General features: G+C 49.1%; 2 protein-coding genes and 1 long non-coding RNA gene across 14 annotated transcripts in view; 2 read left to right on the top strand and 1 right to left on the bottom strand.

Moving 5' to 3' along the window:
• The window catches only part of TDRD10 (tudor domain containing 10), a 54,967-nt gene extending 54,500 nt beyond the window's left edge, over nucleotides 1-467 (top strand). For all 7 annotated transcript variants that reach the window (XR_013397989.1, XR_013397986.1, XM_077946131.1 and 4 more), the window contains one exon: nucleotides 5-467. Coding sequence is in view for 5 of the 7 variants with exons in the window: in XM_077946131.1 (XP_077802257.1) it covers nucleotides 5-37 (33 nt within the window). In the remaining 2 variants the exon portion in view is untranslated. The remainder of the gene's footprint in view (nucleotides 1-4) is intronic.
• A 1,830-nt stretch (nucleotides 468-2,297) lies between these two features.
• Nucleotides 2,298-11,556, bottom strand: UBE2Q1 (ubiquitin conjugating enzyme E2 Q1). Of its 6 annotated transcripts, none has more exons than XM_077945426.1 (14): nucleotides 11,467-11,556; nucleotides 11,107-11,339; nucleotides 8,739-8,843; nucleotides 8,303-8,407; nucleotides 7,607-7,657; nucleotides 5,357-5,497; nucleotides 5,056-5,140; nucleotides 4,722-4,782; nucleotides 4,411-4,501; nucleotides 4,237-4,295; nucleotides 4,087-4,135; nucleotides 3,716-3,811; nucleotides 3,257-3,323; nucleotides 2,298-2,786 (listed from the first exon to the last, which is right to left on the bottom strand). In XM_077945426.1, the coding sequence occupies exons 4-14, from the start codon at nucleotides 8,330-8,332 to the stop codon at nucleotides 2,755-2,757; spliced, it is 762 nt and encodes a 253-aa protein (XP_077801552.1). In that variant the 5' UTR covers nucleotides 8,333-8,407; nucleotides 8,739-8,843; nucleotides 11,107-11,339; nucleotides 11,467-11,556; the 3' UTR covers nucleotides 2,298-2,754. The 6 variants fall into 6 exon arrangements, with proteins under 6 accessions (XP_077801552.1, XP_077801546.1, XP_077801536.1 ...); XM_077945420.1 differs by having other exon boundaries at nucleotides 11,107-11,370; nucleotides 11,474-11,556; XM_077945410.1 differs by having other exon boundaries at nucleotides 11,474-11,556.
• Nucleotides 5,934-7,893, top strand: LOC144330984 (uncharacterized). The gene is made up of 2 exons (XR_013397768.1): nucleotides 5,934-5,997; nucleotides 7,521-7,893. It is a non-coding gene; the product is annotated as an uncharacterized LOC144330984 (long non-coding RNA).
• Nucleotides 11,557-16,789: the final 5,233 nt, after the last annotated feature.

The following is a 16,789-nucleotide window of genomic DNA, read 5'->3' as shown; positions in this document are numbered from 1 at the left end:
CCAGTCGCACATCCTAAAGTTTGAAGAGTCTAAATAATGGGGCTCCCCTCAGCATGTTCCCTCTCCTGTTTGCCACGGATCCAGAGGCCACCTGCCCTGCCTTCTCGTACCCCTTTCACCCTTGAGGCCTGGGAGGTGAAAAAAGCCAGACTGTGCCCAGGATTGATTTTCATTTTGCTTTTACTCCCAACTTCTCTCCCAAAAGAGAGTGAAGTCTCATTTGTCATGTGTCTTTAGTTCCCCAACTTGGCATGAACATTTGAACCAAACATACCATTAGGTTGAAAGCCTGAGGCAGCTGGGATGGTCTTTCTTGTGTCTCTTCTTTGTACCCCAGAGCATGATATAAGTGGTCCTAACAGATTCTGGATAATGGAGAAGCCCTCTGCTAGTTCTCCTGGCATTCAATGTAGAATAGGTAGAGAATATTTAACCAATGAGCAAATAAATGTTGGCATGTTTCATGAGTTTGGAGTGATTGATACTTCTTTCCAGCCACCCTTCCACTGCCCTGCCCTGCCCTGCCCTCTAAAACTGCTGCAGTGAGATTAGAGCCTGCCAGTGTGGGCTCTGGGCCATGCAAACCCTGCCTGGGATATAGATACATGCTTGAGGTATAGGGTAAGAGTTAGTTTCATTTCTTCTTGCCTTCTAAGTGGAGAGAAGAAAATTGTTTCATGATGATATGGCCTTGATTCTTTTTTATACTTTGTACTTTATTAGAACCCTAAACTTAAGGTCATAAAAGGGAGTGCTGGGTTCGGCAAGAAAAATGGAGGATTCTCTTAGAGTTGGTGTCATGCAACTCACAGGAGCAGGCATTTCCCTCTATGTCAAGTGAACATGAACCCCACTGTTTCTTCAAATAATTTTATTAGAGCCAAACTATTTAAATAATTTTATTTGTTTCATCCTTTGGTAGATGAGAAAAATACATTACAAAATACATTATACAGAAGACAGCTCACAGTACACGTTACTAAAAACACAATCTACATTCCAGCCAGGGCTGGTGGTAAGTTCAGAAGAAAGCCACAGAGGCCTTGAAAACCAGATTTCAGCTCTATGGAATGAATTTTCCCCTTATGTCCCGTCTTTATCTCAACCTCAGCATATGTTTTATTAGCACCCCTAATTATGTGGGTGTGGGTAGGGTTAGAGCAGCATTGAGTGGGACTGGTGGACTCTCCATCCACCTAAAGCAGCAAACATTAAAAGTCCCTCAAAAGAAAAGGGGTGGGGGAGGGGGAAAGAATGGCCAATGTGAAAATTGCCGTGTCTCAAAGCATTACAGAACTGCTCTAGCATCCTAGAGTTCCCAGGCAGCTGTCCCAAGTCTGGGTTTTCTGAGACTTGGGTCTTCACTTGGCCATCCTTGGCCTCTGTAATTTCCATCTTTATGAGAGCTGCTGGCATCGTAGGTCCTAAGAGGCTGTCTCAGTCCCAGAGCAAGCTTATAGACAAAGTGATACAGGCAGCACCCGCTAGATGTAAAGTCATGCCCAAACTTTTACAACAGCAAGTACATACAACACAGCACTGACAGTTCCATCTCAGTACAGACTCCCCACCTCACCTTCCCTTCCTGGATGTTCCTGAGCCTGGGATAAGGACACAGGTGTATAGAACAACCCCCTTAAAATGCTAACCCTTTCTAGTAGGACCCACCTAGGGGGAGTGGCTTGAAAGAATCCATAATTTCCCAAGCCAAACAACTTCAGAGCTACACCTGTTCTTTTTGATAAAGCCAAATGAAGCAAGAGAGGAAGGTGAGCAGAGCTTACCAATGATCACCATCCGGTGCTGGTTAGAAGCCACTTTCCAGGAGAGGAACCAGTGAACAGCGAAGAGTTGCAGCCACACAGCTGAGATCAGAAAAGACCACATACACACTTGGAGACTGTGTCCCCATCCCCACTCAATTCATTCAAAAGGAATTCTACGAAGCAGCCTCTTGAGCCTCATTTTCTTTTTCCTAGAAATTTGAAAACATCTGTGACTAGAAAAGTAGTCCTAAGAATTACCACCATCGTTTCAGCCTACCACATCGCAGTTTGGCAGGCCAGGCTCTGCATTCCAAGGGGGCAAGTGCTGGTTGCTCCAGAGGCCTTGAGGAGAATCTAGGGGCAGACCAAGTGCGTGCTTCAGCTCCATGTTTCTCTTGCTTTAGCAGCAAAACGCAGCCTCTCATCTCTACCAAAGCAACACTGGACTTGTACCCCACCCCACCTCCCAAGTAGTTCAGGGGATGGGGTGGGATGTGCGAATAAAAATAAAGATGAGTCAAGACCAGCATCTTCAAATTAACAAACTGTAATTGTTTTCCCAAAGATACATTTTTTTCATACACATCCATCATACACTGTAACCAAAAAAAGCAGTGTACATGAAATAAGAGAAAATAAATTAAAAATCCATAGCATAGGTAAGGAGGCTCTAGTCTGGAGCACAGCTGAGTTTCCAGCAATATAAGGAGGCTCGAAAGTTTCTTTTATAAGAATGCCTGCTAGCAAGGGTTCCAGCAAGGTGGTTGGTTGGTCTGTAAGTCAGTCTTGAGTACTTGAAACAGTTCTGTGTTTGTTTTTTTTTTCCTTAGCGTTTAGAATAGCCATCATTGTCCTGCAATAGGCAGAGCTATCACGTCCAGGAAAAATGAGGGAGGGAACCACAGAGGCAGCGTGAGATCCAAATACAGCATTCAAAGGTAATTGGTCCAGTGGTGCCTGGGGAGGGAGGAAGGGTGATACTCCAGGGTTAGCCGTCTTCCTTTGGGGGTGTGTACCAGCCTGCAAAGAAATGGAACGGTCAGTGAGGTGGAGGTTCAGGCCCACCCTCCCTGTCCTGCCCCAATCCCTGACGATGTCTCCAGTGTCAGAGGTAAGAGGATGTTGGGGAGGGCTATGCTGTGTGGGGAGAGGTGTATGGGAAGCTGAGAGCCTGCATACCTGGAGATGAGAAAGAAAGGAGAATGATGTGCCCAACCTGAGATGATGGGGGAGTTAGATGAGCTGTTTCAAAAGGTGGTTAAGAAGTGGGTAGCACCAAGTTTATCGGTGATATGATCATTTTGGTGTGTTTCTGGAAGAGGTTGTGAACGTTAGCCACCGCCAGTCCCTCCTGGGAGAACTGGGGCAGGTGCTGTGCTAATCGGTGGTTAAATATCAGAAACCCAGAAGGGGTTCTTCCTCTGTGGCTGGAAGTGAAAACCTGGGCGTGGCAAGTGTCCGAATCTCCTGAGTCCTGGCTCCAGCCTCACCGTTTTTTTCGTGGATCTGCACCAAGGACTTGTAGGACTGCTGTGCTCTTGTCAGACTGTATTGAGACTGGGAGGAGGAAGCCACCACATCAGGCCATGGCCAGCTGTGGCCTTACTGCCCCTCACCTTCTGCAGGCTGTCACCCAGAGACCCCGGAGTCCCAGCTCCCAGCATTGTGGTCTAGTAAAACACTAAGTACCCTCCACCTGGGAGGTCCGTTGGGGGCATAATCCCATAGTCTTCCTTTTCCAGACCGGCACCCTCCCAAAAGTCCTAGGGGTGTCCCTAGGGGCCAAGGCACAGTTGTTCCAATGTGGGGACCCTAGGCCCTCTCATCCAATGCCACCAGTCCAGGGGCCTTATGCTCATTCCTCTAAAGAAGGCAGCCTTGGCCTGCTAGTGGCCCCAAGTGTACTTGGCTCCACCCAGCCCCACCGGCCCCAAGGCCAAGATCCTTACTTTGTTGGCTCCAAACTGCACTCGTGCTTTCCCCTTCACCAGTGTGGCACTGATCTGCATGATCACTGACTCTATGGAGTAGGCACTGCTCCAGCCCTGGGTGAAGGGAGGGACAAGGCAAGCAGGTCTGGATGGAGCTTCCAGAGAAGCCTCATGCTTGTCCTCTGGGCAGTCAGCTATGTCTATAGGAGGGCCCTTGCCCTTTGCCCCCAGCACTGCCACCACCTGTCTTTCTGGGTCAGTGGGTGCAGACCCAGCCCAGCAGAATGAAAGGACCACATCATGCCTATCACCCAGCCTGCAGGGGTTTATGCTGTAAAGCTCAGCCAATCCCCAGCCAGGCTGGCCTGGCCAAGGAGAAGCAGGCTCACCTGTTTGGTGAGAAGTTCCATGCAGATGGCCCCTCCGCCCAGAACATACCTGCATGAGAAAGGTTAGTCAGCTGTGCCTGACAAAAGCTCCAAGTCTCTTCCCCGCCCTCTGCCAGAGGAGATGCCCTCTTCCGCATGCCAGCCACTCACCCTCCAGAGAGGACTGGAGACACAACCCTGACAAATGGTGGGTCAAAGGGAAAGTTATCCTGAGAGAGACAGAGAGATGACAATCAGGGGAGGGAGGCCAACATCCTCCACAGGACTGTCAGGCAGGCAGGGCAGCCTAGGCCAGAGGGAGACACTGGAAAGGAAAAGCCTTACTTTAAAGGAAAAGTTAAGTAGGATGAAGTCAGCTCCTTCTTTCTCTTTGAGGATCTGGAGATCGTTGTGCAAAGCGCTGTCCTGGTCAACCCTAAGAAGCAACAACCCTAGGCTCAGATGCCTGGTTCCAGCTCAGGAGCTTCATAAGGGCTCCCCTGCCCTGGCTGGCAGCAGACCACCAAACCACTGCCCACACCCACTCCGGGACCCTGAACGAAAATGCTGGATGGGGCTGCCTTGGAGATCCCACCACAGTAGCCCCACTCATACTCCCCCTCAACTTCCTCTCCAATCCCAGAGTCCCCACTCACTTGAGGAGTTTGACATTCCAATCATACAGACTGTCATTCACGAGTTCGACTGCATAGTTTCCTGGAAGGAGGGAAAAGATAGGTGTTAGTAGGATGGTCCAGGTGGTGAGAGTGGATTCTAATGCAGACCCCTTTCCCAGACTGAGAGAAAAAGATCAACAGCTGTAGGTTCACCACAGATGGACATGCAACCAAGCCACTGGCTTGAGGAACTCCATTCTTGGCCTGAAAAGTTCATAAGCAGTCCCAGACCCCAGAACCTCTTGGGCCCCTTGCCACCATACCCTTCTTTATGGGTGACTCCTGTGCAGGCCCCTCTCTGGGGCAAACTCACCGCCTTTGAAACTCTGTGATCGGTATATATCCCTGAGCTCCTTCATCAGCCGGTCAGTGGCCTGCACCGAGCCAGACACTGCACCCTGTGAGGGACGGATGACATGAACATTCCTTGGTTGTGTGGTTTGTAAACACACGTTAGACCTTAGGGGCAGTCTGGCAGCTTGCCCAGGATTTAAGGAAGGATTAGGTACACCCCAAAAAAGGAGTCTGCTCTCCATACTGAGATACGATGGCCTACTACTTCCCAGCCATTTCCCACCAACCCCTTCACCAGCCTCTCTCTAGAAGGCACGTACATTTAAGTAATCTTGCCTCTGGTTCTTTTTAATTTTCTCTAGGATGGCCAAGTTTTCTTTTCCAATGCCATCATCTTCAGATTTCTTGCCCTCAGCTGGCTCTTCCTCTTTCATTTCATAGTGATCTAAGTCTTCTGTGTCCTGGGGGAGGTGTGGGGTGGGAGTGAAAAGAAAAGGAAAAAAACCACAGGTTAGAGAATGACCACCACCTTCCCAGTCCCATTTGGCAAAGAGCCAAAAGTTAAGGTGCAGCAGTCCATCCAGCAAGTCTTATTAACGTGACACGCTTCCCATTTTTAGAACAATTTCCAGCCCCATTCCCCCTACAGTCTAAAGGATTAAGGCAAATGTCTTCTTCAGCTCTCAAGCTACAGCAAGGACTTAGGAAGCGAGCAGAGCTGCAGCTGAGACTGAGGCAGGGACTTAGCCCTCTTGTTCCCTGGACTGACCCTGCTCCAACTGTTCCTAAAACTCCCTTGGCAGCAGAAACTCTGCCCTAATTCCTAGCAGAAATGACTTGGGCCTGACCCTGTGACTCAAAGCTCATGTTTCACCCGGGAGTTCTCAGGGCCCCAAGCCTAAAAGAGCAACCTGGATCATTAAATCTCCTCTCCTCGCTACAAATGGAGGGCATGAATCAGGTATGCGGAGGCACCCACTGCCAGATGGAAATGAGAAAGGATGTCCAGAGAGATACATGGAAGAGGTCAATAACAGAATTAGCCCCTTATTCATCCTGCTCTAAGTGAGCAAGCAGCTAGCTCACTGAGCACAGGGGAGGAGGAGACCCTATCTAGGGTTCAGCCCCTCAGCCAGATGTTGGGGGTGTGGCCCAGAGGGCTGTCCACTGTCTGGCAGTAGTAAATTTCATGTCATCAGCCCTTTGCCAGTCTCAAGAACCTTACAGGGTTATAGAACCTGGGATATTAACCTAATGTTAGGAAATAAAAGTAATCAGAGTGATCTCCCCATTTCTGGCAGGACATACCTAATTACATCAGCAGGTAACGTGTACTGAGTGTTTATTACATGCCAGGTTCTGTCCTAGGTGCCACACATACTAGCTCATTCCATTCTTACCACCACCACTCATTATTCTATCATTATCCATTTTACAGATGCGGAAGCTGAGTCTAGTGAGGTTGATTATCATGCCCAAAGTCACAGAACTCTTAGCAGAGCTAAGATTCAGTCAAGTTCTGTCTAGCTCTAAATCTCAAATTCCTAACCATGATTTTATATTCTGTACAAGCATGTTTTTAGAGAGTATATCAGATAGATTGTTTAGCACTTATGTATCGTCTAAAGTATTTTACATATAACACCTCATTTAATCTCAAAACCACCATACGTAGTAGGTATTATAATCCTACTTTATAGGTAAGACAACTAGGCCGGGCGCGGTGGCTCACGCCTGTAATCACAGCACTTTGGGAGGCCGAAGTGGGCGGATCACGAGGTCAGGAGATCAAGACCATCCTGGCTAACATGGTGAAATCCTGTCTCTACTAAAAATACAAAAAATTAGCCGGGCGTGGTGGCGGGCACCTATAGTCCCAGCTACTAGGGAGGCTGAGGCAGGAGAATGGCGTGAACCCGGGAGGTGGAGATTGCAGTGAGTGCAGATCACGACACTGCACTGCAGCCTGGGCGACAAAGCGAGACTGTCTCAAAAAAAAAAAAAAAAAAAAAGAAAACTGTAGCTTAGTGAGATTACATAAAATTCCTCAATTAGGATAGCTAGGATACAAACACAGGTTTCTTGGACTCCAAAGTCATTTGAAATTAACTTACCCAGTATTTGGTTTGAACCACGTTGCACCTGTCTTCAGTGGTTGGATATGGGTGCCCTGTCTCCTCTACTACACTGGCTATTCCTCCGGGTCAGTAAATCTGTCTTTATTTCTTTCACATTTTTCTCCCTCCAGTTCTAGACTGGAGTTCTGGATATGGGTGATCAATTCCTTTGGTATTTTTCTCTCTCCAGTTCTAGACTGGAGTTCTGGATATGGGTGATCAATTCCTTTGGTATTTTTCTCTCTCCAGTTCTAGACTGGAGTTCTGGATATGGGTGATCAATTCCTTTGGTATTTTTCTCTCTCCAGTTCTAGACTGGAGTTCTGGATATGGGTGATCAATTCCTTTGGTATTTTTCTCTCTCCAGTTCTAGACTGGAGTTCTGGATATGGGTGATCAATGCTGCTGACTGAAAGAGCTTCCAGCCAGTGCCACCTCAGGGGGCAAGCCTACCTCAGGCATCTCCTCATCTTCATCTTCTGAAGACACGTCTTCCTGTGTGCACTGCAGCAGGGAGGGGAAAGATGGAGATCAGAGCCCCAGTGGCTTGCTACAATGCAGCCTCCAACCTACTCCCCTGAGTCCCCAGGTCTGGAAGCTGTGTGCCTGCCTGTCATGTTGCCAGTCTCTCCACCAGCCAGATCTGAGTGGAAGCAACAGCCCAGGGAATGGCTTTGCTACCAGCCCATTATTTTTCGCCTATCACTGCCAAAGAATAAAAGAAAAGCAAAATGGCTGTCTCTGTCACCCACCTCATAAATCCCAGTTTAATTTTCCTAAGAACCCCTCCTTTACTTGATCTTCTTTAGACTGATATTGCATTCTTGGTTCTCACTAAGGGGCCTGGGTCCCCAGTGGCCACCAACTGTTATTGCTAAGATAATGGTAAAAATTCCCCTGCTCGCTTTCAACATTTGGGATGCTGCCCATGAGAGTGAGTTTTGATATGAGAGATGAAGCTACCAGTGCCCCATTTAGCAAGAGAAGATTCCCATCTGGAGAAGAACAAGGGTGAGAGTCATAAGACATGTACGTTTTTGGGAGCTGGTGGGGATGGAGAAAAACTACTGCAGATTTGTCTCATTTATTTACTGAGTACTCTGTGGGGCAACTCTGCACAACAGGGCCCGAGGCTCCTCAGCTGCTCACCTGCTCTGCTGGCAAGGGTTGATCCAGCATCTCCACATCTGGATGCTGAGGGAGGTTATAGAGTTTACACAGGTCGGAGATGATCCTCTTCAGATGCTGCAATAGCTACAGGTAGGGGAGCACAGAGATATCAAATACTCCTTCCCCACTCCAATCTGGACAAGTACATGGATGAGCTCTTAGTTCAGGCCCCACACCAATACCTAGTTCTCTAAGCCTTATGGGCCATGTGGCGGTGGGAATGAGTCTCCTGATGGACCAGTCCCGGGGCCGGTGCAGGGTCTCCCTCTGGATTCGGTAAGCAACTCCCCTTGAGAGATCGTACCCTAAATGTTGAGCTGTGTACTGTCCACTTTTCAGGATCCCTTTCACAGGATGCTTTTGTGGCATGGGCCTCATAGGAACAAAATGCACCCCTACCCTGTGGCCCCCTCACCAGAGTATTCCCTTTCTTTATGTCCACCAGCCTCTCCAAGACAGCAGCCAAGTTAGGGTCATCAGACTCCACCGACCAGATGGGGGGCACAGCAGGATATGACTCCTGAAGGGAAAAGAGCAACAAGAGCAATCAAAATGGGTGACTCTGGGAAAAGCCAAATTTTGCCTGTCCTCTTCCCCCCAAGACTTCTAGCCCCTTTTCTTCCCACCCCCACCCCCTACACACACATAAAAGCCCAACTCAGGTCAGCATCTAACCAAGGAGCTTCACAACAAATTCTAAACTGGACGAAAAACAGTCCCTGGGATGACCCTTTCCAAGCAGCAGACTGGAACCTTTTCATTCTTTCCTCGAGAGTACAAACCAGGAAACCTAGCACAGCCAAACCTGGCTAACAGCGAAGGGGGAGTCCTCATCTCCTGCACTGCCTATACAAGTTCTAGACTTCAGGTTCTCCCTGGACCCAGAACAGAGTCCTCCAAGCTTGCTTTTCAAACTCCAGAATGGGCTGAGGAAGGGATCACCTCATCACAATGACACTGAAGTGAAAAAAGCAGAGTTCTGTAGGAAAGTATAAAAACTAGACTGTATCTCCAGAACCCAAGAGTAAAAGGGTACTGGCAAGAATCTACCCACACCGCTCCCAGAAGAGCCCCTCAAAGACCAATTCTCCCCACCTCTCCCTTGGGAACCTGCCACCTTCTCAGTCCAGGCGTGGGCTGTAGGGCTCCACATGGCAGGCTGGGAGAAAGCCTACGCTTCTGACATTCCCAGCATTCCTGAGCCACGGTGCCAAATGCAGCCTGACCAGACTCCCCCTCTGCCCAAACCAAGGGGGCTAGTTTAGGCCAAGTATCCTTTATAGCCATGGGGAGTCTGGCTGAGGACCCCCTAAATTTAACTTCCTGCCAGGGACAAAAGCAGTAAATGGCCTCTGGCAACAGAAAGAGCAGCTGGATGGGGGCAAACCTACCCTTAAGGAATTAGAAGCTTAATTCAGGAACAAAATTAACTCTTGAAGTTCCCACACAAGCCAGGGAAACCTTATCCACCTCCACTGGGTATCTTAGCATTGTCATGACTCTAATCCTCAATGCTGAAGGAAAAATAATTATCAAAGATGCCCAAGTCTTCACTTGACTAAGCCACTCCTAGTCCTTCAATTTTAAGTTTCTAGCAGGAAAAGAGAAAGGAAATGAAAGAGAAATGGGACATACGAGTTTTGGTGGGTCACCAATCAATCCAAACTGAGGCTTTACCTCACCAAACCTTAACCTGGTCTGATTGAGAAAACGGACAGAAAACACCATGTAAGTTGAATTCAGTCCCCCAAGTAGCAGAGAATTCACAACTCTGCCTTTCCCCAGGCTACTCCGATTAGGTCTGCCTGCTTGGATAAAGTACTGTCTGCTAGCATTTCAGCTACTGCTCCGGTAGAGAGAATACCATCACAGCAGGTAACACCAACCAATGTAAGTGCTATACCATGCAGTACCAGACATTCCTAAATTAGCAGAAGCCAATTCTCTATTCAAGGGATGTCTGAGGATAGATCAGGCAGGAGACATGTAAGGTGTATGCCTAGGATGGAATGACGCTCACAGGGGAGAAATGGAACTGTTACTGCCTATAATAAATGGGGGTAGCGCTGGCACATCACATCACTATCATTACCAGGAAAAGCAACAACCCAGGGCAAATGGACATATCCACAGGGAACAGGGAGGGGAGTGGCAGAACTGCTACCAGCTGAGGCAAAAAGAGGAGAGTTAGAGGTTACACCAGAAAGAGAGAATTAAAAGGAGAGAAGGAAGAGGAGTCAACGAATTGCAAACTATCACTTGGTGAAGTTGAGAGAGCAAGAGGGGCTGCCTGAGGGATACCTAGGCGGGGATCCCACAGGTGGCAACCTCCTAAGTCAGAGGTACTACTGAGAAGGGGGCATCACTGAAATGTGCAGAGGGTTTCAGGCCAGGTCTTTGCAGCTAGGATCAGTGCCGAGGCCTAATATCTTGAAATAAGAGTAAGGGGAAGAAAGGTGCATTCCTAGGTAGCAAGATAAAGTTGTGGAGGAGTAGCCAAAAAGAGCCAAAATCGTGAACCTTGGGATGGTGGGTGGGTTCGTGGAAACGGGTAGTCTAAGCGCCATATGTCGGGGTGTCCCTCACTATCGGGGTCAATGGTAGAGATTCTGGATGCACCGCATAACCTCTAGCAGCAGAAACAAATGTAACCTGGAGAGAAAGAGCTGAGCCCTAAGAGGGGCTTCGGCCTCCCAGGTCCTTCAAGAGCAAAAAGCTGGATGGAGTGATCCTGGGTCCCTGACAAGGGGCCCCCACAGAGAAGCACGAGAGGGGGTCCTCACCGTGATGTTGCAGTGGATGCGGACAGGATCCCCAGGCACCGACCCCCGTGGGGGGAGATGCGGTCCAGGCGCGGCCCCCGCCCCGGCCCCTCCGGCCCCAGCCAGCAGGAACTCGCAGCTCAGCTCGTCCAGGCAGGCGCTGGCAATGCGGAAGCGCTCGTGGCCGCGGTGGAAGATGGACTCGAGCAGCTTCAGCTCTCGCCTCAGGCAGGGCCCCGGCCCCGGGCCCCCCCCTGGGCCGCCCCCGGCCCCCGGCGCCGCCCCCTGGCCCCCCAGCTGCTGCCCCGGCCCCGGCTGCTGCTGCCCCTGCGGCTGCGGCTGCTGCATCCTCCGCTCCGCTCCGCTCCGGGGCCGGCGGGCCGGGAGCCTCCGGCCTCCGCTCCGGGCTCCGCCGCCGCCGCCGCCGCGGTCCGCACTTCCTGATCCCCCCTTCGCCAAGATGGCGCCGCCGCCACCTCCGGGACAGGCCCCCCCCTCCGCTCGCTGGCCCCCCCCCCAGCCGCCGGAAGCCGCGCGCCCCTCCTCCTCCTCCTCCTCCTGGGCGGCCCCGCCTCCGTCCCCCTCACGTGACTTCCCTGCTCTGGCCTCCTCCACGTGATCTCTCCGTCTTTCCCGCCCCCCTGTTCTCGCCTGCCACCCTCCACATGTGACCCGGGGTCTGGGGCTTGCCTCTGTGAGCGCCTCTGTGCGTGTTTGCGTACGTCGTGCGTGCTTGCGCGCGACGCCCCTTCTCCTGCGCTCCCCTCTCACGTGACCCGGCGCCGCGTGCTCCCAGGGGCTACCCGCGCAGGACGCTGTTTCCTGCCTCGGGCCCCGCTTCCCCCGCCCCCGAGCCGTGACGAGCGTGCCCGGCGCTCCATGGACAGAGAAGAAAGAAGTGCGGTCTTCGCCGTGCAGTCTTTATCCTGCGCCCCCATGCTGGTCTTCGGCGCAGGATACCGGAGCCTCTGGTCCCCGTGGGGGTGGGCATGCGGCGTCTTCAAACTGAGGGGTGTGTGGTCGGGGTAGAAGCCGGGGACCGGAATGCAAGTGGCGGGGATTCTTGTCCCAGCCCTTTCTCTGATGGCGTTTTGTGACCTTGGGTTAACCACTTTCCCGCCAAGTCTCAGTTTCCTCATCTGTACAGTGGCTCTCATGAGGATGATGCCTGTTTTTCCTATTCCCAGGGAGGGATTCGATGCGAGGACACCATAAAATGAGGAATGATAATAGATCACTGCTCGGTTATGTACAAGTGTTAGTATCTGGCCTTTCGCGCTTTTCAGACCCCATGGGTCTGGACGAGGTTGGGGGAAGGACAGCATGGGCTTCCTCTACGGAGTCATGGAAGGGTGCTGACTCGGGTGGACCCCATTACCCTTCCTAGGCCTAAATGGCTAACACCTTGTCGCAGTGGTCCTGGCAGTTGCCGGGAGTAGGTAGTGCCTCCGGACCCTCGCTAGGTGGCACCATCACAAAGGACAAAGCTGGCTGAAGCTACAGAAATCCCGAGCTGGCGTTCGTTTGCCAAGGGCAGGTGGTGTTAGCCTGTGGTAAGGCCTGGTCATTTCTGCTGGGCCAACTCAGCCCTTACACCAGCCGGATTGCCCGCTTTCTCTCCCACTTGGACTAAAATAAGCTAGCCTTTCCTGAAAGACTATTCAGTTGCCTCTGCAGAGGCCTCCTTTGGTCAAGTTGGGGTACGGATATTTGAAGATGATTACGGTTACAGTCTGCTCCTGGTCTTCCTGGGGCCATTTGTCTGGTTTGGGTAGCCTGAACAGTTCGTTACATGTTGACTTTGTGTCTGTGTGTGCAAGCTGAAAGCTTAAAAGCCTGTGGTAGGAATTCCTGTTTATTATTTCCTGAGCGAAGGTGTTTATATATATATTTTTTTTTAAGACAGGGTCTTGCTACCTCGCCCAGGCTGGAGTGCAGGGGCACAATCTCAGCTCACTGCAGGCTCGACCTCAAGGAGGCCTCAAGCTATCCTCCCACCTCAGCCTCCCAAGTAGCTGGGGTTACAGGTGCGTGCTACCACAGCTGGCTAATTTTTTTATTTTTTTGTAGAAAGGGGTCTTGGTATGTTGTCCAGGCTGGTCTCAAACTCCTGGGCTCAAGTGATCTGCCCATCTCAGCCTCCCAAAGTGCTGGGATTACAGAGGTGAGCCACTGTGCCCAGGTACAAATATTTTTAAATCTCCCAACAACATTGCAAGGTAAGTATTTTTACCCCTATTTACAACTGGGGGAACGGAGTGACTCTGTAAGGAGATACAGCCTGTAAACAAGAGTTTCTAGGCCTGTCTCCAAAGTCCATGCCCTTGTACCCCACTCTGCCTTTTTTAGTGCTTTGAACCCCAGCTCTGCCAACTACTAATGATGTGACTGTGGGGAAATTACTTAGCTTGTTTGTGCCTCAGTTTTCACACCTGTAAAATGGAGATCATAATAGTACCGACTTGTTAGGAGGATTATGTAAGAACACACGTAAAGTGCATAAAATAGTGCCAGTGGTAAGAACTCAAACATTTTTTTAAAAATCGGGGCTCAGCATGGCTTGTGTCTAGTGAACGGAGAGAAGGGTAGGAGATAAGTCCAGTGAAGAAAGCAGGGGCTAGATTATGGAGACCACAGTACATTGGGTTTTATTCAAAGCACAATGGGAAACCCCTGGAGGATTTTAAGCAGAAAGTGGCATGAGCTGATTTAAAAATTTAAAAGATGGCCTCTTGTGGTGGCTCACGCTTGTAATCCCAGCGCTTTGGGAGGCCAAGGTGGGTGGATAACGAGGTCAGGAGATCGAGACCTTTCTGGCTGACACAATGAAATTCCGTCTCTTTTAAACAAAATACAAAAAATTAGCCGGGCGTGGTGGCGGGCACCTGTAGTCCAGCTACTCCAGAGGCTGAGGCAGGAGAATGGCGTTAACCTGGGAGGCGGAGCTTGCAGTGAGCCGAGATCGTGCCACTGCACCCCAGCCTGGGCGACAGAGGAAGACTCCGTCTTAAAAACAAAAACAAATTTAAAAGATCACTCTGGCTGTTCTGTGGAAAATGGATTGTAGGGATTTTTTTTTTCCTCCAAAAAATCATTCATTACAGGTGCCCATATTTGGAGTAGAGTGAGCAACCTCCTTTGACTTGCTCCCTGAGCATAGAATTCTGTCATTGACTCAACAAATAATGTCCTGAGCACTTGGTCTTTGCAGGAATTGTAGAGGGCACTGGGGATGCAGAGATAAAGAAGACAATGGCTCCTGTGGGAACATGATTTGTGGTACAGAGGAGAGGCTCCTAACGTGGCAGCTCCTACTCATTACTTTTGTTGTATTCTTGCTCCAGCCCTTAGGAGCACGCAGTGATGGATGAAGTGAAGCCAGATCTCACTGACAGTAATACGGTATGATGAACACAATAATAGGGATCAAGAAGGGGAAGGGCCTTGAAGGGCAATATTATTAATAGGATTAACTCCCAAAAAAGAATTTGAAAGTAAGAGTTTCTTAGGTGGAATGGGAGAACATTCTGAAAGAACTAGGCCCTAAAGTAGAAGGAGGTTGGGAAGAAAGGTCTAAAACAAAGAAAGAATGACTTAAGAAGGGGGCTGGTATGGTGGCTCACGCCTGTAATCCCAACACTGGGAGGCAGCTGAGGTGGGCAGATCACATGAGGGCAGGAGTTTGAGACCAGCCTGGCCAACATGGTGAAACCCCATCTCTACTAAAAATACAACAATTAGCCGGGTGTGGTGGTGGGGCACCTGTAGTCTCAGCTACTCGGGAGTCTGAGGCTCGAAAAACACTTGAACGCAGGAGGCGGACGTTGCAGCGAGCCAAGGAGCCAAGATGGTGCCACTGCACTCCAGCCTGGGTGACAGTGAGACTCTGACTCAAAAAAAAAAAAAAAAAAAAAAGAGGGAAAGGGACAAGGAGGGAGCTCAGCATAGGCAAGAGTTGTAGAGATGTTGGTCATTGGTGCTATCGCCTGAGATCCCAGGGTAACCCTGATAGCCTGGTAGTATCAATGCTTCTGAAAGTCAGTTTAGCAATTAATATTAAAAACACGTTAAAACTTTAACCCAGCAATTACACTTGGAAAGAAAAGGCACGTGCACAAATTTGCCTAAAAGGGAACGCTATGTACCTGTGAAAAATAGTTATCAAAAATACTTATTGGTATGGAGAGTTGTTTGAGAAATAGTAAATGAAAAAAGATTAGACTGAAGTGAGCTGAAGATTTAAAAAATTTTAAAAAGAAAGGTGGTTACAAAGCTATATTACAGTGTGCTCCATTAACAAAAATATGTGATTTAGTTATGTACCCATCAGAAATGTATATATAGTCATGTGTCAGTTAATGATGGGATACATTCTGAGAAATGTGTCTCGGTGGCTTTTTGTTGTGTAAGTGTCATAGAGTGTACTTACACAAACCTAGATGGTGTAGCCTACTACACACCTAGCCTATAGGGTTTAACGGCTCCTAGGCTACAAACCTGTATTGCATGTTATACTCTACTGAATACAGTCACTGCATCCCCCGTGCCAACTAGAATTCCTGCAATTACTGTAGGCAGTTGAAACACAATAATATGTATTCGTGTATCTATCTAAACACAGGAAAGGTACAGCAAAAATACAGTGTTATAATTTTATGGGGGCCACCTTTGTATATTGCAATCTGTTGTTGACTGAGAAGTCATTACATGGTACATGACTATATTTGTATATCAAAAGTATGAAAAAGAGTGTTCACAGCAGTATTATTTTTCAATAGCCCAAATAGGAAACAACCAAAATATCCATCAGTGGTGAAATTAATAAATGATAGTATATTCATACAATGGAATAGTCCACAGCAATGAAGGTGAATGAACTACAACTATATTCAGCAGTGTTCACGATTCTCACTGGCATGTTTTTTAAAAAAAAAAAACAGACACAGACCGGGCACGGTAGCTCACACCTGTAATCCCAGCACTTTGGAAGGCCGAGGCAGGTGGATCATCTGAGGTCAGGAGTTTGAGACCAACCTGACCAACATGGTGAAACTCTGTCTCTACTAAAAATACAAAAAATTAGCCGGGTGTGGTGGCACATACCTGTAATCCCAGCTACTCAGGAGGCTGAGGCAGGAGAATTGCTTGAACCCAGGAGGTAAAGGTTGCAGTGAGCCCAGATCACGCCAGCCTGGGCAACAAGAGCAAAACGCCAAAAAAAAAAAAAAAATACACAAAAGATTATGATTCCATTTATAAAAAGTTCCGCAGGCAACGTTGATCTCTGCTATTAGAAGACAGGACAGTAGTTATTTATTTTACCTTCAGTCATTTTTTTAAAATTGTGGTAAAATACACATAAAATCTGCTACTTTAAGTATTTTAAAGTGTACAACTCAGTGGCATTCAGTGCATTCACAAATTGTATAACCATTACCACTGTCTAGTTCCAGGTAAGTAGTCACCACTCCCCCATTCCTCCCTTCTCCCAAAATGTTAGTTTTTTTTTTTTTTTTTTGAGATGGAGTCTTGCTCTGTCGCCGAGGCTGGAGTGCAGTGGTGCGATCTTGGCTCACTGCAAACTCCGCCTCCCGGGTTAACACCGTTCTCCTGCCTCAGCCTCCTGAGTAGCTGGGACTACAGGCGCCCGCCACCACGCCCAGCTAATTTTTTTGTATTTTTAGTAGAGACAGGGTTTCACTGT

This window comes from Macaca mulatta, chromosome 1, assembly GCF_049350105.2.
Source record: "Macaca mulatta isolate MMU2019108-1 chromosome 1, T2T-MMU8v2.0, whole genome shotgun sequence".
Classification (NCBI taxonomy): Eukaryota; Metazoa; Chordata; class Mammalia; order Primates; family Cercopithecidae; genus Macaca; species Macaca mulatta.
The sequence above is the reverse complement of the archived record's forward strand: the minus strand, read 5'-3'. Positions and strand labels throughout refer to the sequence as shown.